The sequence below is a fragment of the Lissotriton vulgaris genome, chromosome 5, assembly GCF_964263255.1.
Source record: "Lissotriton vulgaris chromosome 5, aLisVul1.2, whole genome shotgun sequence".
Classification (NCBI taxonomy): domain Eukaryota; kingdom Metazoa; phylum Chordata; class Amphibia; order Caudata; family Salamandridae; genus Lissotriton; species Lissotriton vulgaris.
The window spans coordinates 453,795,622-453,810,065 of NC_141693.1; the positions used below are offsets into that span (position 1 = coordinate 453,795,622).

Sequence of the window (14,444 nt, forward strand, 5' to 3'; positions counted from 1 at the left end):
GTGGGACCTGTGCATTACTGTAATAGTGTTATTTCTGCATGAACTGCAGCATGACTATCATCATACACCAAAACCACAATATCTGTAGGGACTTGGGCATCAATCTAATCATGCAATATCTCTGTGGGGGCTTGAAAATTATCATCATCATACACTTACTCTGTCAGCTCTAGAATATTATTATAATATCTTGCCATCTCTTTGGGGACTATTAATGCACAGCCATACGTAGATGGTGCCAATTGGTGAGGCTGATGAAAAACAACTAGGTGGTCAGATGGCAACTTGGTTTTGGCATCTAACCCCATTTCAGGATCTTAAGCCTCTAAATTAATTTAACTATGTGTTGTTTTCATATTCCTTAATGTTTGTGTGCACTCAGTAATAGGCTAAACATCCGTGAATCCCTGTCCATGCACTTTATATATATGATCATTTTCTACTGTAAAATGCATTATTAGACAAATCTCTGTTCTAGGTGCACCTAGGACATAGTGACCTATTCAAATTTGACTAAAGTATCATGTTATGTATGTATGGCACTGAAAAATAGCATTTATCTATTAGATAATGAGTGATTTCAATCAGAAATGAGAATTATTGAGTAGGTCCCCACAAGGATGGTAACACATGTCCAAGTCCCCACAATGATGGTTCTGTGCGCGTGACTAAATAACAACATATTTGTAAAATTGAAGCAGGATCCTGTATTATGAATTTTTTCTTAACATTTTTCTATTATTGGTATATTTTTAAAACATTGGGAAGGGTTAGTCCCCACAAGGCTGGTGAAAACACATAGTCCCCACAAGGATGGTAACACGTGTATGTGTGTGTGTGTGTGTGTGTGTGTGTGTGTGTGTGTGGGTGTGTGTGTGTGTGTGTGTGTGTGTGCATGCATATATAAACACAAGGGTGGCTATCTTTGAATGAGCTTCAATCCCATTTAAAGATGGCATCTCGTTTGTGCTCATGTGCTCACACTGGCAGACATCTTTGAATGCTTCTATAAAACATTAAAGATGGCCATCGGTGAATGCACACGCCATCTTTTAATGTTTCTGTGAAATGTTATTACAAAAACATTGTTATCACTGCTGTCTCTGTGTGCGCAAGCATGGGATGTACTTGTAGCATTTACATTTTTTTTTGTATAAAGGTTTACAAAAACATTTAGAAAAACTCATTGTCAAATCCAAATGGCTGACAGCTGGGGCTAGACCTATTGCCTTTGCCAGTCCTTGCTTTTATACAGCACTTCATATCACGTCTGCAATTTCACAGCTTTGTAAATAACAAGTGTTAGGATTGTTCGACTTGATAGTACTGAGTTTTGGAGCACACTGCATTTTCTTTGTATTTATTAATATGCGCTTATTTCTCAAAGTGTTTTTTAGGAATATCTGTGACAGTGTGCTTCATAAAAAAAATTAAGTGGTTGAAAAAATTAAAGACATCTTAGAAGTTTTAGGGGTTATCGGTAGGGAACTATAGGGAGTGCCAGTGTCCATTTGAGCATATAAAGAGGATTGGGCCTGTAACTCTGGTCAAAACTGGACAAAACATAAAGATGACTTTATATGGGATTTGCCGGGTTCTCACGGAAGCATTTCTGTTGCATTGCAGCAAATGGGGCATCACAAGAAATCTTGGATTAGTAGCATTCATATACAAAGATATGGTATAATATAAATATATATTTAATTTGAAAAAAAATGTAATATACCTTTGTAGAAAATGTGTGGTATTTTTCAGAGTTTGCTTTGGAAATAAACATTGGCAAAAAAGTACATTTCAAAGACCGATGAGTTACGAGTTATAAAACCTGAATAGAATTAAAATGTAACATAGGTGAGGCTTTGACATTAAAATAATGTAGTAGGAAGATATGTGCCAAATGATGCATTTTGAAGCATGTTTGGCCACTAGTATTGGTTCAAATTGGGTAAGATCTCAGCACATAATAACCACAATTCCAATGCATGTATATGGATAGACAGTATAGAAAAATTGTGGAAGTCTATGCAATTCTTCTAAGGACTGAGAGCGAGAACAAAACTAAAGTGGGAAGTCAGAAAGGGTATAGTGCAAACTAGAAGCAGTAGCATGGATCCACATAGCCATGCAACCTTTTGCCAGTCAAGGAGCTGCAGGCGAGTTTCCCATTTGTGCAACGGTTGCCTAAGATCCCCTGGAATTTGTAAACCAATCTAGAATTTTTACAACGGCCTGTTAGCAAATTAGCCAATGCCCTGTGCCTTCATAATTGCCATCTTCTAGTTGTCCACGGCCTCCAAGCCTGCCCAATTCTTTTGTTATGCAAACAGTGGTTTATGGGGAAACACGGCATCTATTTGTCGATGCAAAGAGCCCTATTTTTCAAATAAGGGGAACCCTCTTGTAATATCCTCTGCTTCCATACCTTATGGAGCATGCTTTTCTATTTATTGTTTGCAAATAATAATATTCTTGTAGTAAAGAGGAATTGTATGTTACATTCTGGTAGGTAGGTAGAATGCAGAATTAAAATAGTTAATATTGTTCCTAGTATTTATATGCAGGGCAGGACTTGTGCTCTTACCTGTTCACTGAGCTGTACAAGATTGCTAATAAAGAAGACTTGTACAATTTACAAATGTCCAGCGTGATCCCAACAATTCTCTGAAGGAGCGGAAAGCGCATCTTGCCTGTAACACCAGTTCTATGTGAGAGTGATCTTCATTAAATTCCTAAACAACTCTCACTTCCTATGTGATAGGGTCAATGGAGTAGAAGCAGAGTGCTTAGTTTAGACCTGCCTTCATAGACATAAAAAAGGGCTAAGGCACAACTATCATTGTGCTGCATGATGGAACTGTGGTGGTGCCATGACTTCAAAGTGACTCTTCTTTTGCTGTGTTGAGCTGTTTGCCTGATCCTAGAATGTGCACCTTTCTTTTAGTCCTTTTGAAAGGTATGAAAAAAGGAGTAGAGTTAGAATGCTGTCTGAATACATCAATAGATATTTTAAGTTTCTAGTTGTTTTGATATATATAGATATATCAGATTAATTTGGTTAAAGACATCTAAACAATGAAAATAGGCAAACATGGGTTTACAGATTGTGTACCCGTTTTTTGTGAATCGCTTCTGATTTGTGAACTGATCTATATACTAATAGGTCAGTTCGCGAAATCACCCTTCGTAGTGAGTCACAGTTAAATCTACCTCTTTAATAATAATGAATTATTGGATATCGACTTAGGGATGGTGGCCTGCTCTTGTCAGCAGGCCATCATGTCCTTGATTGCATTTAAATAAGGTACATGTTTTTAATGCAGTCTATTTTCCATATAGGAAAACGTTTGTTGTAGTTGGCCATGGTTGCTGCCCACTTTAAAAAACGTTTTTTCATTCACAAGCGTTAATGAATCCTACTGGGAATTCTTTACCTTTGTGAATGGGTTCCCTCCTCCTTTGAGGAGTCCATAAGTAATCAATGGCTTGTGACTGACATTACTGTCACAAGCCAGTGACCATAAGCTCCTCATAAAGACCCTTCAAGTAAGAGCTGGCCTCAGCGAGCTAGTACTCAAATGGTTTTCCTCCTTTCTACATAACCGCTCGCAAATAATAAAAATTAAGAATTTCACCTCCGAAACCCAACAAGTCAATAAGGGTGTCCCTCAAGGATCAGTGCTCTCTCCTCAGCTCTTTAACATCTACATGGAACCGCTCGCCAAGCTACTCAGGAATGCCAACATCCACTTCCACCTCTACGCGGATGACACGCAGATTTACCTGGAAACCTCTTCTCTCAATGACATCCACAGACTAAAGGATGTCCTTAATGATGTTCAAGATTGGGTGACAAAGAATCACCTGAAACTCAATCCTGACAAGACCGAAACACTTCTCATCTCAAACAAAGAAGACAATCCTCAAATCACCAAGTGGCTGAAGTCGATCGATGCTCTTAAAGGTAATCTCACGCTAGCTGACTCCGTAAAATCTCTGGGTTTCACCCTAGACCCCAAACTAACCTTGACAAATCACATCAAGAACTCGGCGAAAAGTGCATTCTTTAACCTCAGACTTCTGAACAAAATCAAACCTTACATTCCCAACAAGGACCTCAAACTAGCCACGCAATCTCTAGTGCTATCAACACTTGACTATGGGAACTCAATCCTAATAGGCATCCCCAAATCGCACCTGGCCCCACTAAAAACAATACTTCACGCGGCTCCGAGAATGATCACAGGCTGCAAAAAATCCGACCACTTCTCCCCGGCACTCAAAGAACTCGAATGGCTCCCTGTGGAAATGTGCAGTACCTTCAGAACGGCGTGCCTAACCCACAAGGCCTTCCATACCGGCAAACCCGAATACTTGGCAAACAAGTTCAAAAAAGCAGGCCAAGTTAGAAATTTGAGAAGCTCCAACTCCCTGCTGCTCATCCTACCAAAAACCAGAAAGAAGAGAACTGCGGACTGCGCCTTCACAGGAAATGCCCCCAAAATATGGAACTCCATCCCCCCCACATCAGAACCATACCGTCTTATGCGGAATTCAAGAGCCAACTTAAATCCTTGTTCCTTACCCGTTCCCTAGGTTGTGGGTAACTAGGATCAGCAAGCCTCCCCAGAACTAAGTGGTAACTCTGAACCCTGTTACCAAGAAGTCCTGCTGCCCGAACTTTTCCTCCTTCCAAATTGTCTTTCGTTGATCGCTTTTATTTGTTACATGTCAGGTTGTTCTCTTTTTTCATTCCCATTACTGTAAAGCGCTCTGCTACCTTCGGGTCTTGTCAGCCCTATAGAAAACTTCTAAATAAAAAATAAAAAAATACATTTTGAAACGACTCCCTAAATACAATACTTTCCAAATTGCAATCCAGTGTGTTTTTCTTAACCCATTTTGAAATTTGGTAAATAAGTACTGAATCTCAAAATGGGTTTAAGACATTTAGCGGTCACATACCCTGTGATTTAGTGAACTTAGCAACCACTAAATGGCTTCATATTTCTGGCCCTTGGGTTTGAAGTTATTAGTCAACCACCTGCTGCTGGGCAGGCCTATCTCAGACTTGATCCAACAGGCAACCATTATCACAGACGTCTCCCTTTCAGGCTGGAGTGTGCATCTCAATGACATGACTTTGCAGGGGGAGTGGGCCGCCACATTAATTACCTAAAACTGTTGATCGTATGCCTAACCCGGAAGGCCCTATTCCATGTCATTCAAGGGAAGATAGTCCTCATCGAGATAACTGCATGACGCCCATGTGCTGCTTACAGTTACCGAACAGAATGCAGTCTCCCTAACTCTTGGCACTTGCGCAGGCCATCTAGGAGTTCCAACCTGACATACAGCTCCTACCAGAGCATTTTAGCTGCATGGATAATGACTTTGTAGATCTGCTCAGTAGGAGGCATCATCAAGTCATCAAATCAACTCAACCTTTATAATCCTATAAACGTACTTCCAGTTTGGGGTGCCACTAGTAGACCTGCTCTCCACATCCCAGAAACGCAAAATGCCCAAGCTTTGCCTCCAGGTATCCACACCCAAAGGCCATGGTCAATACGCTATAGATGACCTGGTAAGGGATCTTTGACAATGCTTTACTTCCTCTCCCAATCCTCCCACGCATGGTGAGGGGGATGAGAACAATATCCCTACGGCTCATCCTGGTAGCTCCTACTTTCTTCAAAAGAAACAGGACTGCATAAAAAAGAAAAGTGTTTTTCAGAGAGTGAGTTAGCAGTTGCCTATTCCTCAACCCCTTCCCTTTTGTGTTTGAGTTACCATTTCGTTTGAGGTCTTGGCAACTTTTCAATTTTTTGTGACTGGATTTTAGTCACAAAACATTGATACATTGCATAATGGTTAGATTTTTTTAAAGGAATACCTACAAGACACCCCTTCAAGATACTGAATCACTATCTGTTCATATGCCCATTTTAGAAGTTGGAAAAGCTTTCTCAACTCCTAAAATGGGCATAGTACATCTGAAAAGAATTTTGATGGTACCATTAGCCAAAACGGAACGTTTGTGACCATAAAAATGCTTAGTACATCTGCCCCGTAGTGCTTGTTCCTCACTTACAAGAAAGGACAGTAGCTTTTCTAGTTGATATTCTTATTGTATGCTTCCTCTTTTACAGGATGGGCAATGTCTTTCTTGTGCCTATCGGCAAACATACTTCAAAGAGGCTTATCTGTAGTTGCTACTATATTTCCATCCACTTTAAATATGCATCCAACTTCAATTTTACCATATTATATCTTATACTGTATGCTTCCAAAAATTGAACTTATGAAAAATCTGCTTGCGGATTCCATTCAACACTACGAAATTGCTCATGAACTCACTGGTTTTCAGGAGGTTGATTGTTGAAGTTTTTCTGGTCATCCTACCTAATTATACATACACTTCACAAGATAAAATTGAGAACTCTCCTACCCAAACACTTTTTTTGGTCCCCAAGCACAATCCCACCTCCACGAACCCCAGTAAATAGTACACATAAATGTCAAAAACAGAGTACTGTACAAATTACTAATACTAACATACAAACCAACAAAGGCTTGGCCTCTAACAATCTTGCCAGGACCCTATCTCCCCTATTTCATTAAGCACCATTGCATAACCATTGTTTCTTATAAACTCAACATTCTGCCAACACCTAAGTCACCATTTGAGTTTTCCAAATGCTGTGCCTTTCGCCTGCTAGGCTAATTCTTTTGAAATGCTTACAATCTTTCAGTCGGGCCTCTGGCTCGCTACTGGACTTCAAAATCATCTTCTACAAATATTCTTTAAATAGTATGTGTCCTAGAACACATGTGTCATTTACAAGTTTTAGATTTTTTAACTTCTGCATGCTGCTTGCTTTCCTAGCTAGTATCCATATTTCATCACGTCTATTCTATCAAATCCATTTTATAAGTAATATAAATTACCTAATCTGTCCTGATCTATGTCCAGTTTTGGATGTTAGGTTAACACATCATATTGAAAATGTTAGATTGCTGTAACTAACTGCATAAATACAATTCTGTCCAAACATTCTCATTAAGATTTGGTTTTGCTGCAAAATCTTTCCTTGTGCAACCTGTCTGCTCCATCTTTCCTGACTGGATTTCAGTCTCTACTCTTGCTTTGCACTTACCTCTAGGGATGTGCCCAACCCAACACCCACTCTTTGTACTTTTCAACAAATCTAGAACCAGAAATTCTTATAGAACGAGGTTGATGAGAACTGCAGAGGGTTAGGAAACTATTTCTGAAGCTGTAGTTTAAAAACCTAAACTAAATGATGTGCTAATGTCTTATGTACATGTTAAGTAAATGTCAATTAACATTGAGTTTGATGTCACATAATGAGAAACTTGAGATGTGCTTTGCAGCAGCAGAAAAAGCTGTGTCACACAAATTCTATTTAGTTGTTGATTAGGAATTGAGAAAACCTGCTATTAACCCTATGAACTTGTCCAATTGACAAAATAATGCATACAAAGTGCAGATGGGATTCTTTGCAAAGGGTTTTCCCCCCAAAGAACATTTGTTGAATGTGCATGCCACTCCTCTATCTAAGAAAATAGACTTACAGATTCTGGTTTGCGTGCTTTTAAGTAACATTCGTAAAGTGTATGCCAATAAGTATGTTTTGCTTAAGTGCCCGTCCAAATGTTTGAATTTTGAGGTTTGTAAACTATTAAAATTACATCCATGGTCCATTGTCCCTGTGGATGGTAGGCAGATAGAAGAGCTCCTCCTGATATACTGCTGCTGTAGATTTGGAATTACTGGTAGCTGCCAATGAGGATAGCTACCGATGGCTGAGAAATGTGAACCTATTCAGGGCAAAATTTGGGATTCATAGAATGGGGATTTAAGAGTTTTTACACAGGGAAGCAGAATAGGTTGTTTCAATTAATGTGTATACATGAGAAAGTCACTCTTGTGTAGTAGGTGCTTCATTTAGACATATACAAAGTGTAAACTAGGACATTCACCTAATCTCACCTACTTACCAATACAAATAGCTGTCCTTTTTTAGTTTGTAATCAGGACATTGGTTGTGTTCTTGTCATTTGAATAACACTTGGAACTACTCAAACTGACAAAGCTGCCAAGTTGTCCATTTGCATATAAGGTGTGAGTAGACTAAAAGACTTGGGGCCTGATTTAGAGTTTGGTAGATGGGATACTCCATCACAAAAGTGATGGATATCCTGTCTGCCATATTACAAGTGCCATAGAATATAATGCATTTGTAATATGGAGGACAGGATATCCATGACGTTTGTGATGGAGTATCACATTCTCTAAACTCAAAATCATGCCGTTGGTGAAATGTAGCAGTGTCATATGTATTTGTTGTTTTGACTGTCTGTTTTCTACTCTTTTTGGTGACATTGTAAAATCAGAGTTTCTGGAAGGAGGATGACCAAAGTGGTGCGAGACTTCCTGTATGCGCAGCAGGTTCAGTCGCCTGTGGAGCTCTACTCTGATTGGCTGAAAGTGGGTCATGTGGATGAGTTCCTGTCCTTTATTCCATCCCCCAGCAAAAAGGTAATCACTCAGCTGGTCCCAACACGACACTCCTGAAAGTAGCCATTGCCTGACCACATGCTTTCATGATAAATGTAGTGTTATTGGTAGCATGGGGGAGGCGGTGCATATGAGCCTGGAAAGAGCAGGACTGCCCAACCTTCCTGTACCACACAGGAAAATTGGAAAAATCATGAAATTACACTTTTCCATTCTCTTTTTTTCCTCTTGTTCCAATCGAGGCAGGAGTCTGTTTTTTTTTGCAGATCTCACGCAATAAGTTAGAGACATAAGTTTATTCATTACACAATCTAGCCACAATCAAGTGTAACTGTCAACTCCTGAACCCAGGTTCTAAAGGGGCACACATTAATGGAACATAGCAAGATCAATCAGCATTGACTAGACACCCCACTTTAGCCCTTAAAAAATGAGAAAGAACTAAGATGCCAAAAGAAGAACCAAGTGATATACTATACACTGGAAAAGAAAAATATATTCAATACATTAGTAGTGCCCATGTGTGGTACCCAAGGACAATATCCTTGCCTCATACATGCAAAGTAGAGAATTGGTCATGATACAAAGGTGGTCTTCTTGAAACTCTTTTCTGCTGCAAACTCATGACACTCCATTCAATACTGTCTTCTGTCAGCCTACACTCTCTGCTGGTAAGCCTTTGTGGTATCAGAACACCATTCCCAGCACTCCACTCACTGCTGCACAAAGACACTGCATAAATTCCAAATTATCCCATCACAGATCATTATGAAGTAGTGTGGCTCACTGGTTAGAGGCGGCAGACCCGAGAGCAGAGGACGGCCCGGGACCAGGGTTCGATTCCCGACGCGGCAGGTTTCTGGACCAGGGTCAGCGGACTCGATAATTCTCTCGCCTCGGTGCCCACTCTGATCAGCGATCACACTCGGCAACTCTGGGCATTAGCTTGCCTCATCTTCACTAACGGCCCCACCAGACCGCCGGGGATGCCTGGTCTCACCCTGGAGATACCCATTAAGGGACCATCTCTCAGGGAAGCCAGGAAGGGTTTCGCAGCGGTCGAAGCGCGGAGGTACCCCTTCGGGAGTGATTCCAGCGCTATACAAGCACACAATTAATTAATTAATTAATTCCTGAACTGCTTCATCAACATCAAATTCTTTGTAAACTTAGAACACTTCCCTCACCTAATCCCCAACTCTCACTTCTCTTTTCATGGAATCCTTCCTCATTTAACTGTTCTCCTTACGTGTCCCTTGCAATTCTTTTTCTCTCTCTACTCTCCATCCACAGGCCCTTTAACACATTCTTTCCTCCAATCCATCTAATCTTTTAATATATTACATTTAGGAGTTCCTTCCTCTGAACAGCTCTAATGGTATCTTCCCTGTGGTTTGAGGAGGAGATAACCTGTAAGGCTTAATTTTTTTCTAGCATTTATTTTTTTCTAATCTAACCCACACACTTTTTTCACTTGTATCCCTTCCTTGAGAGTGCCTTAATTCTTTGTAGCAGTTTTTTTCCCTATTCAACCAACACTCCTTTTCCAGTTGTATCCCATCCTTGAGGGTGTAATTCAGTCTCTCCACCATTCCATTAGTCTGGGGATGACATAGTGCTACTTTTTTTGTGTACTACACTGCAACTCTCCTCAAAGATTCTTTCTATCTCTGTGGAGCAAAATTGAATCCTGTTATCCGTTAGAATTTTCTTGGACATACCTCAAGGACACTTCTTGTAAGAATTTTACTTGGCTTCTCGAACTGATGTCACACCTCTGGTCATCTTGAGAACAAGTCAACAAGAACCAGCAGATAGGAAAAGGTACCTTGCCCAGCCGGCGGCCCACAAAGTCCCAGGTCACCTCCTCTTATGGAATCTTTGGTAATGTTATGCACCTTGTGGTAGGAGTGAAAGTTTTTAGTACTCTTCAACGTGCCCAAAACTCTCTCACCAAAAGTCCAAATTTCATATGGAGATCAGGACACCAAAATTCTAGTAGCAACCTCCGTTTTGTCTTGACGACACCCAAAAATCCCTCATGCGCTAGCTCCATTACCCTCTTCTTCAGTGGATTCCGTTGGAGCCAATCCCGTACCTATAAAAACAAGCCCACCTTCTCAGCAAGTGCATTCCTCACCATCCAAAATGGCTTTATAGCCATCCTCATCCAAGGTCTCACCTCCCACCTGTCCTTTAGAGCCTTAATCAACTATTACATCTCTAACCCCACTCCCCCACCAACATGTTCCTCTTCCTATCCTCCTCTCGGATCACATTGCTGGTGACAACACTCATGATAGCCAATCCACAGCACAATTCTGGATATCAGATTTATAGAGTATTTTACAAGTGTAATCTTAAAGCCCAATGACCCTCCTTCTAATGGGAGACGATATCCACATCCAATCACCTTTTTTGCAAAACATTTTTTTAGCAGCTCCTGGTCCTTTCCATTAAGACAACTTAAAAATTTATTAATGCCCAACTGACTGCTAATTGATCTTTCTTGATCACTGGGTAATTCAACTCCAGTTCTTTCGCTGACCTTAGTTTAAAGGTTACTGTCTGCTCCACAGTTTATCCCACTGATCAAAACTACATCTAACCACTTCACACTTGCATTGGTGGTCACTCCACACACTCTCCCAGAAACAAATGATTGTAAACTCTGTGCTTCCTCTAAAAATTCCTTGACCAATTTAAAATCATGGTCACAGTAATCAGTTCACATATATTCTACATTTATTTCCCTACGTAACAAACACAACAGCTGAGTCTTTGCCAATTTAGTCACAAACCTGCTGTAAAGCTCTACTCTTCTGAGGAACAGTAGCTGTTCTTCCATATTACTTGGTCCTTTCAGTTCTTGAAAGATTTGTACCTACTCCTTTCAGGGTAGTGATACCTCAAATTATAGGCCGATCAGCCTGATTGCTAATGCTCAAACTTTTTTTGCAAAACAAATATCAGAGAAATTCCATGACTGGGCCGATACGAACAAAATATTGTCCCCTCTTCAGGCAGGTTTTAGAGCAAAGGTTAGCACAATTGATCAGATTTGTAGGTTTACAATTTTATACTGGAAATATGTTTTAATACAAAATGAAACGCTTTACATGGCTTTTATTGATTTAAGAGCTGCGTTTGATCTTATCACATGTTCAAACCACCCAACACCTCAGCTGCACTCCACATTTCACATTTAGGCCCTAATTTTGAAGTTGGCCGGAGGCTTTTCGCCCGACATCTTCGGTTTCACTTTCGACCGCCCTATTACAATGACGTCGGTCGGAAGTGAAACCAGCTGGTCATTCCGTCTGGCTTCCGACTGGCTCATCAGCCAGTCAGTACCGGCATGTAATGCCTTAAGGACGGCGTTTCTGCAGTTGAGATAATGATCTTGGTTTCCCACAGGTTTTTCATGACGGGCTTTCCGACATGAAAAGCCTGTCGAAGTGACTCTGAGTGCCCCTAGTAGGACACCCTTGCAACAGTGGTCTCCGGATGGGGCCTGGTGGTCACATTTGGTGCTCCCCTGTTAATATCTGCACAGAGTAACAGGCACCATGTGGTACCTGCCACATGGTGCCAAGATTAACAAAAACTCCCATTTCTCTATGAAAGCTTGTGCAGCGGCCGGTTTCCCACCGCACCACAAGCTCCCAAAGAGAAACGAGAGTGTGCGACTGCACGATGTGCGGTCGCATCTTAATAAAGCTGTCGGGACTGGCCGACCAGAGGTCGGTCGGTCCCGATTCCACAACTGTGTTGTCCGCCCGACATCGTAATGAGGCCCTTAATGTGCACTCCACATTCCCCAATGAACCAATCACCTACTAGTAAGCAGCTTTATATAAATGTCTGTCTTTGAGAAGTACTATTTTGAGCGTTTCTTTAATGATGAATTCAAAGTTAATAATGTTTTCTTGCACCAATCCTTGTTTCAGGGATTCTGTCTTCTGCTGGCCAGCCCCGCTGCCTGCTGCCACCTATTCGAGGAGAAGAAGAAAGAGGGGCATGGGAATGCAGTCATGTTCAAGGGTAGGTATTACATTTGTTCTGTTATGACATATGGCATTTATGCGGTCTCTTTTCAAGAATATTCTGGAATGTACAACTGTGTTTTAGGTGGAATGCAATCATAGTTGTCACTGGTAAGCTTAAAGAAATAGAGACTTCTTCTGCGTTTGGTGCTTCACCTCCCAGCACAAGTTCACCCCTTAGCATCCTGGTAAATGCAGTTCGGTTTAAACGATTAGTTGAAATTTGCTGAAGTGTTTCACCAAAATTGATGCAGGTTACTACGGCTAATCTCTTGACATATGTGTGTCTGGATATTATCCTTCATCAGTAGAATTAAAATAGCAATTCATCTTGGGTTGCTGAGAAAGCTGCCACAATCCTCTTAGATCTCTGTACCTCTCCCTGATGCACAGGTGCATCTCCCAGAGCTCATCGGCTCAGTGGCCCAAAGGAGTCTTTTTAAACAGAAGGGGGAAGGGAGCACACTGCTTCACCTCCCAGCACAGTTCATCCCTTAGCATCCTGGTAAATGCTGTTTAGTTTTAATGATTACTTGAAATTTGCCAAAGTGTTTCATCAAAATTGGTGCAGCTTAGTGCAGTTACTCTAAACATATGTGTTTCTGGATATTATCCTTCATCAGTAGAGGTAAAAAAGAAATTAATTCCATTAAGTAAGTATATTATTTAATGTTTTTTTCATTTGAGCTAATGAAACCAAAAATGTTATAGGCTGAAAAACATAATAGCCTCCGGCTGAAAAAGCTCTCATGAAACCAAAGACAATTGAAAATAAGATAAGGACATGATTTGCAGCCCTCGGCTGAGCACATTCGGTTAGCCAAAACAAGCCCAGGCAAAATAAAAAGTAGCCTGTGAATTTTGAAAGGCACATGAAGGAAGAAATCGAAACGGACGGGCGTGCTGAATGCTCATGCAGTAGATACAACATTTCTCGAGAGACAGCGCATGCGCTGCCTAGGCAAGACCTAAAAAGGACTAAGACCCTTTTACTTTCCATAGTTTCTAGTCTTTGCCCGTCAGCACCAAGTATAAGGTTTTTGTGAAGCTACACATTAAATGAGTAGACGACGGTGGAATGCCATTATGGGTGTAATGGTGCATGATTTTATTTTCACTAGTAATTGGCATTTGCGTAACTTCAAGGCTTTAATGAAATGTGAGTCAAAGATGTCTGTGGTAATGATGTCCTTTGGAAACCGAACTAAAAACGTGGCCTCTGCCTCAGTTGGTTTCTGTAGAGATGGACTTTCCTTCATGTTGCAGCATACAACGAAACGTTACCTTAAGAAGTAGTGCATGATAGTGCGTTTATTATTTCAATATGGATTTAAGACCATCTCACTCTCTGCCAAACAAAGAAATTAATAGCATCATTTTTTGATTTTAATCAAATATTAATGGCAATAGAGGAAATTTGGAATGACGTGAGGTTAAGAAATTATTTCACACATTTTAACATTATTCAAAGGACTTTGTAAAAAGCTCACTTTTGGATAAAAGTAATAAAGTTACACTATTTTATTGTTTCATGTAGAACAATTCTTTTAGTGTATTTATTTTAATTTCATTTACTTTGGTCAGAAACCTGTTCTGATACATTTTGGATCAATGGGGAAAATGAGCAACACATTTGGAGTGAACTTCAGTTTGCAGTATGGGAAATCATAATTTCATGCTTGTAATTTAGCTTGAAGACTGCTACTGCCCTGAATATTACTGCAGACCAAGAGGAAAACACCCCCTCACTGGGCCACTTTAATACGTGATAATATTTAAAGAGAGGAACAGTAGTTATTGTACATGCATAGGAATGGGCCTTATCTGCCCTAACATCGTGTTGAGTGGCAGCGAGG

The 14,444-nt window shown here is 40.5% G+C and overlaps 1 protein-coding gene across 1 annotated transcript in view; it reads left to right on the forward strand.

The window, feature by feature from the left end:
• Window positions 1-14,444, forward strand: part of LOC147711065 (protein-arginine deiminase type-3-like) — a 361,895-nt gene that overhangs the window by 278,519 nt on the left and 68,932 nt on the right. Inside the window, exons 12-13 of the mRNA XM_086921888.1 lie at window positions 8,419-8,563; window positions 12,493-12,586. Coding sequence (XP_086778014.1) covers window positions 8,419-8,563; window positions 12,493-12,586 — 239 coding nt within the window. The remainder of the gene's footprint in view (window positions 1-8,418; window positions 8,564-12,492; window positions 12,587-14,444) is intronic.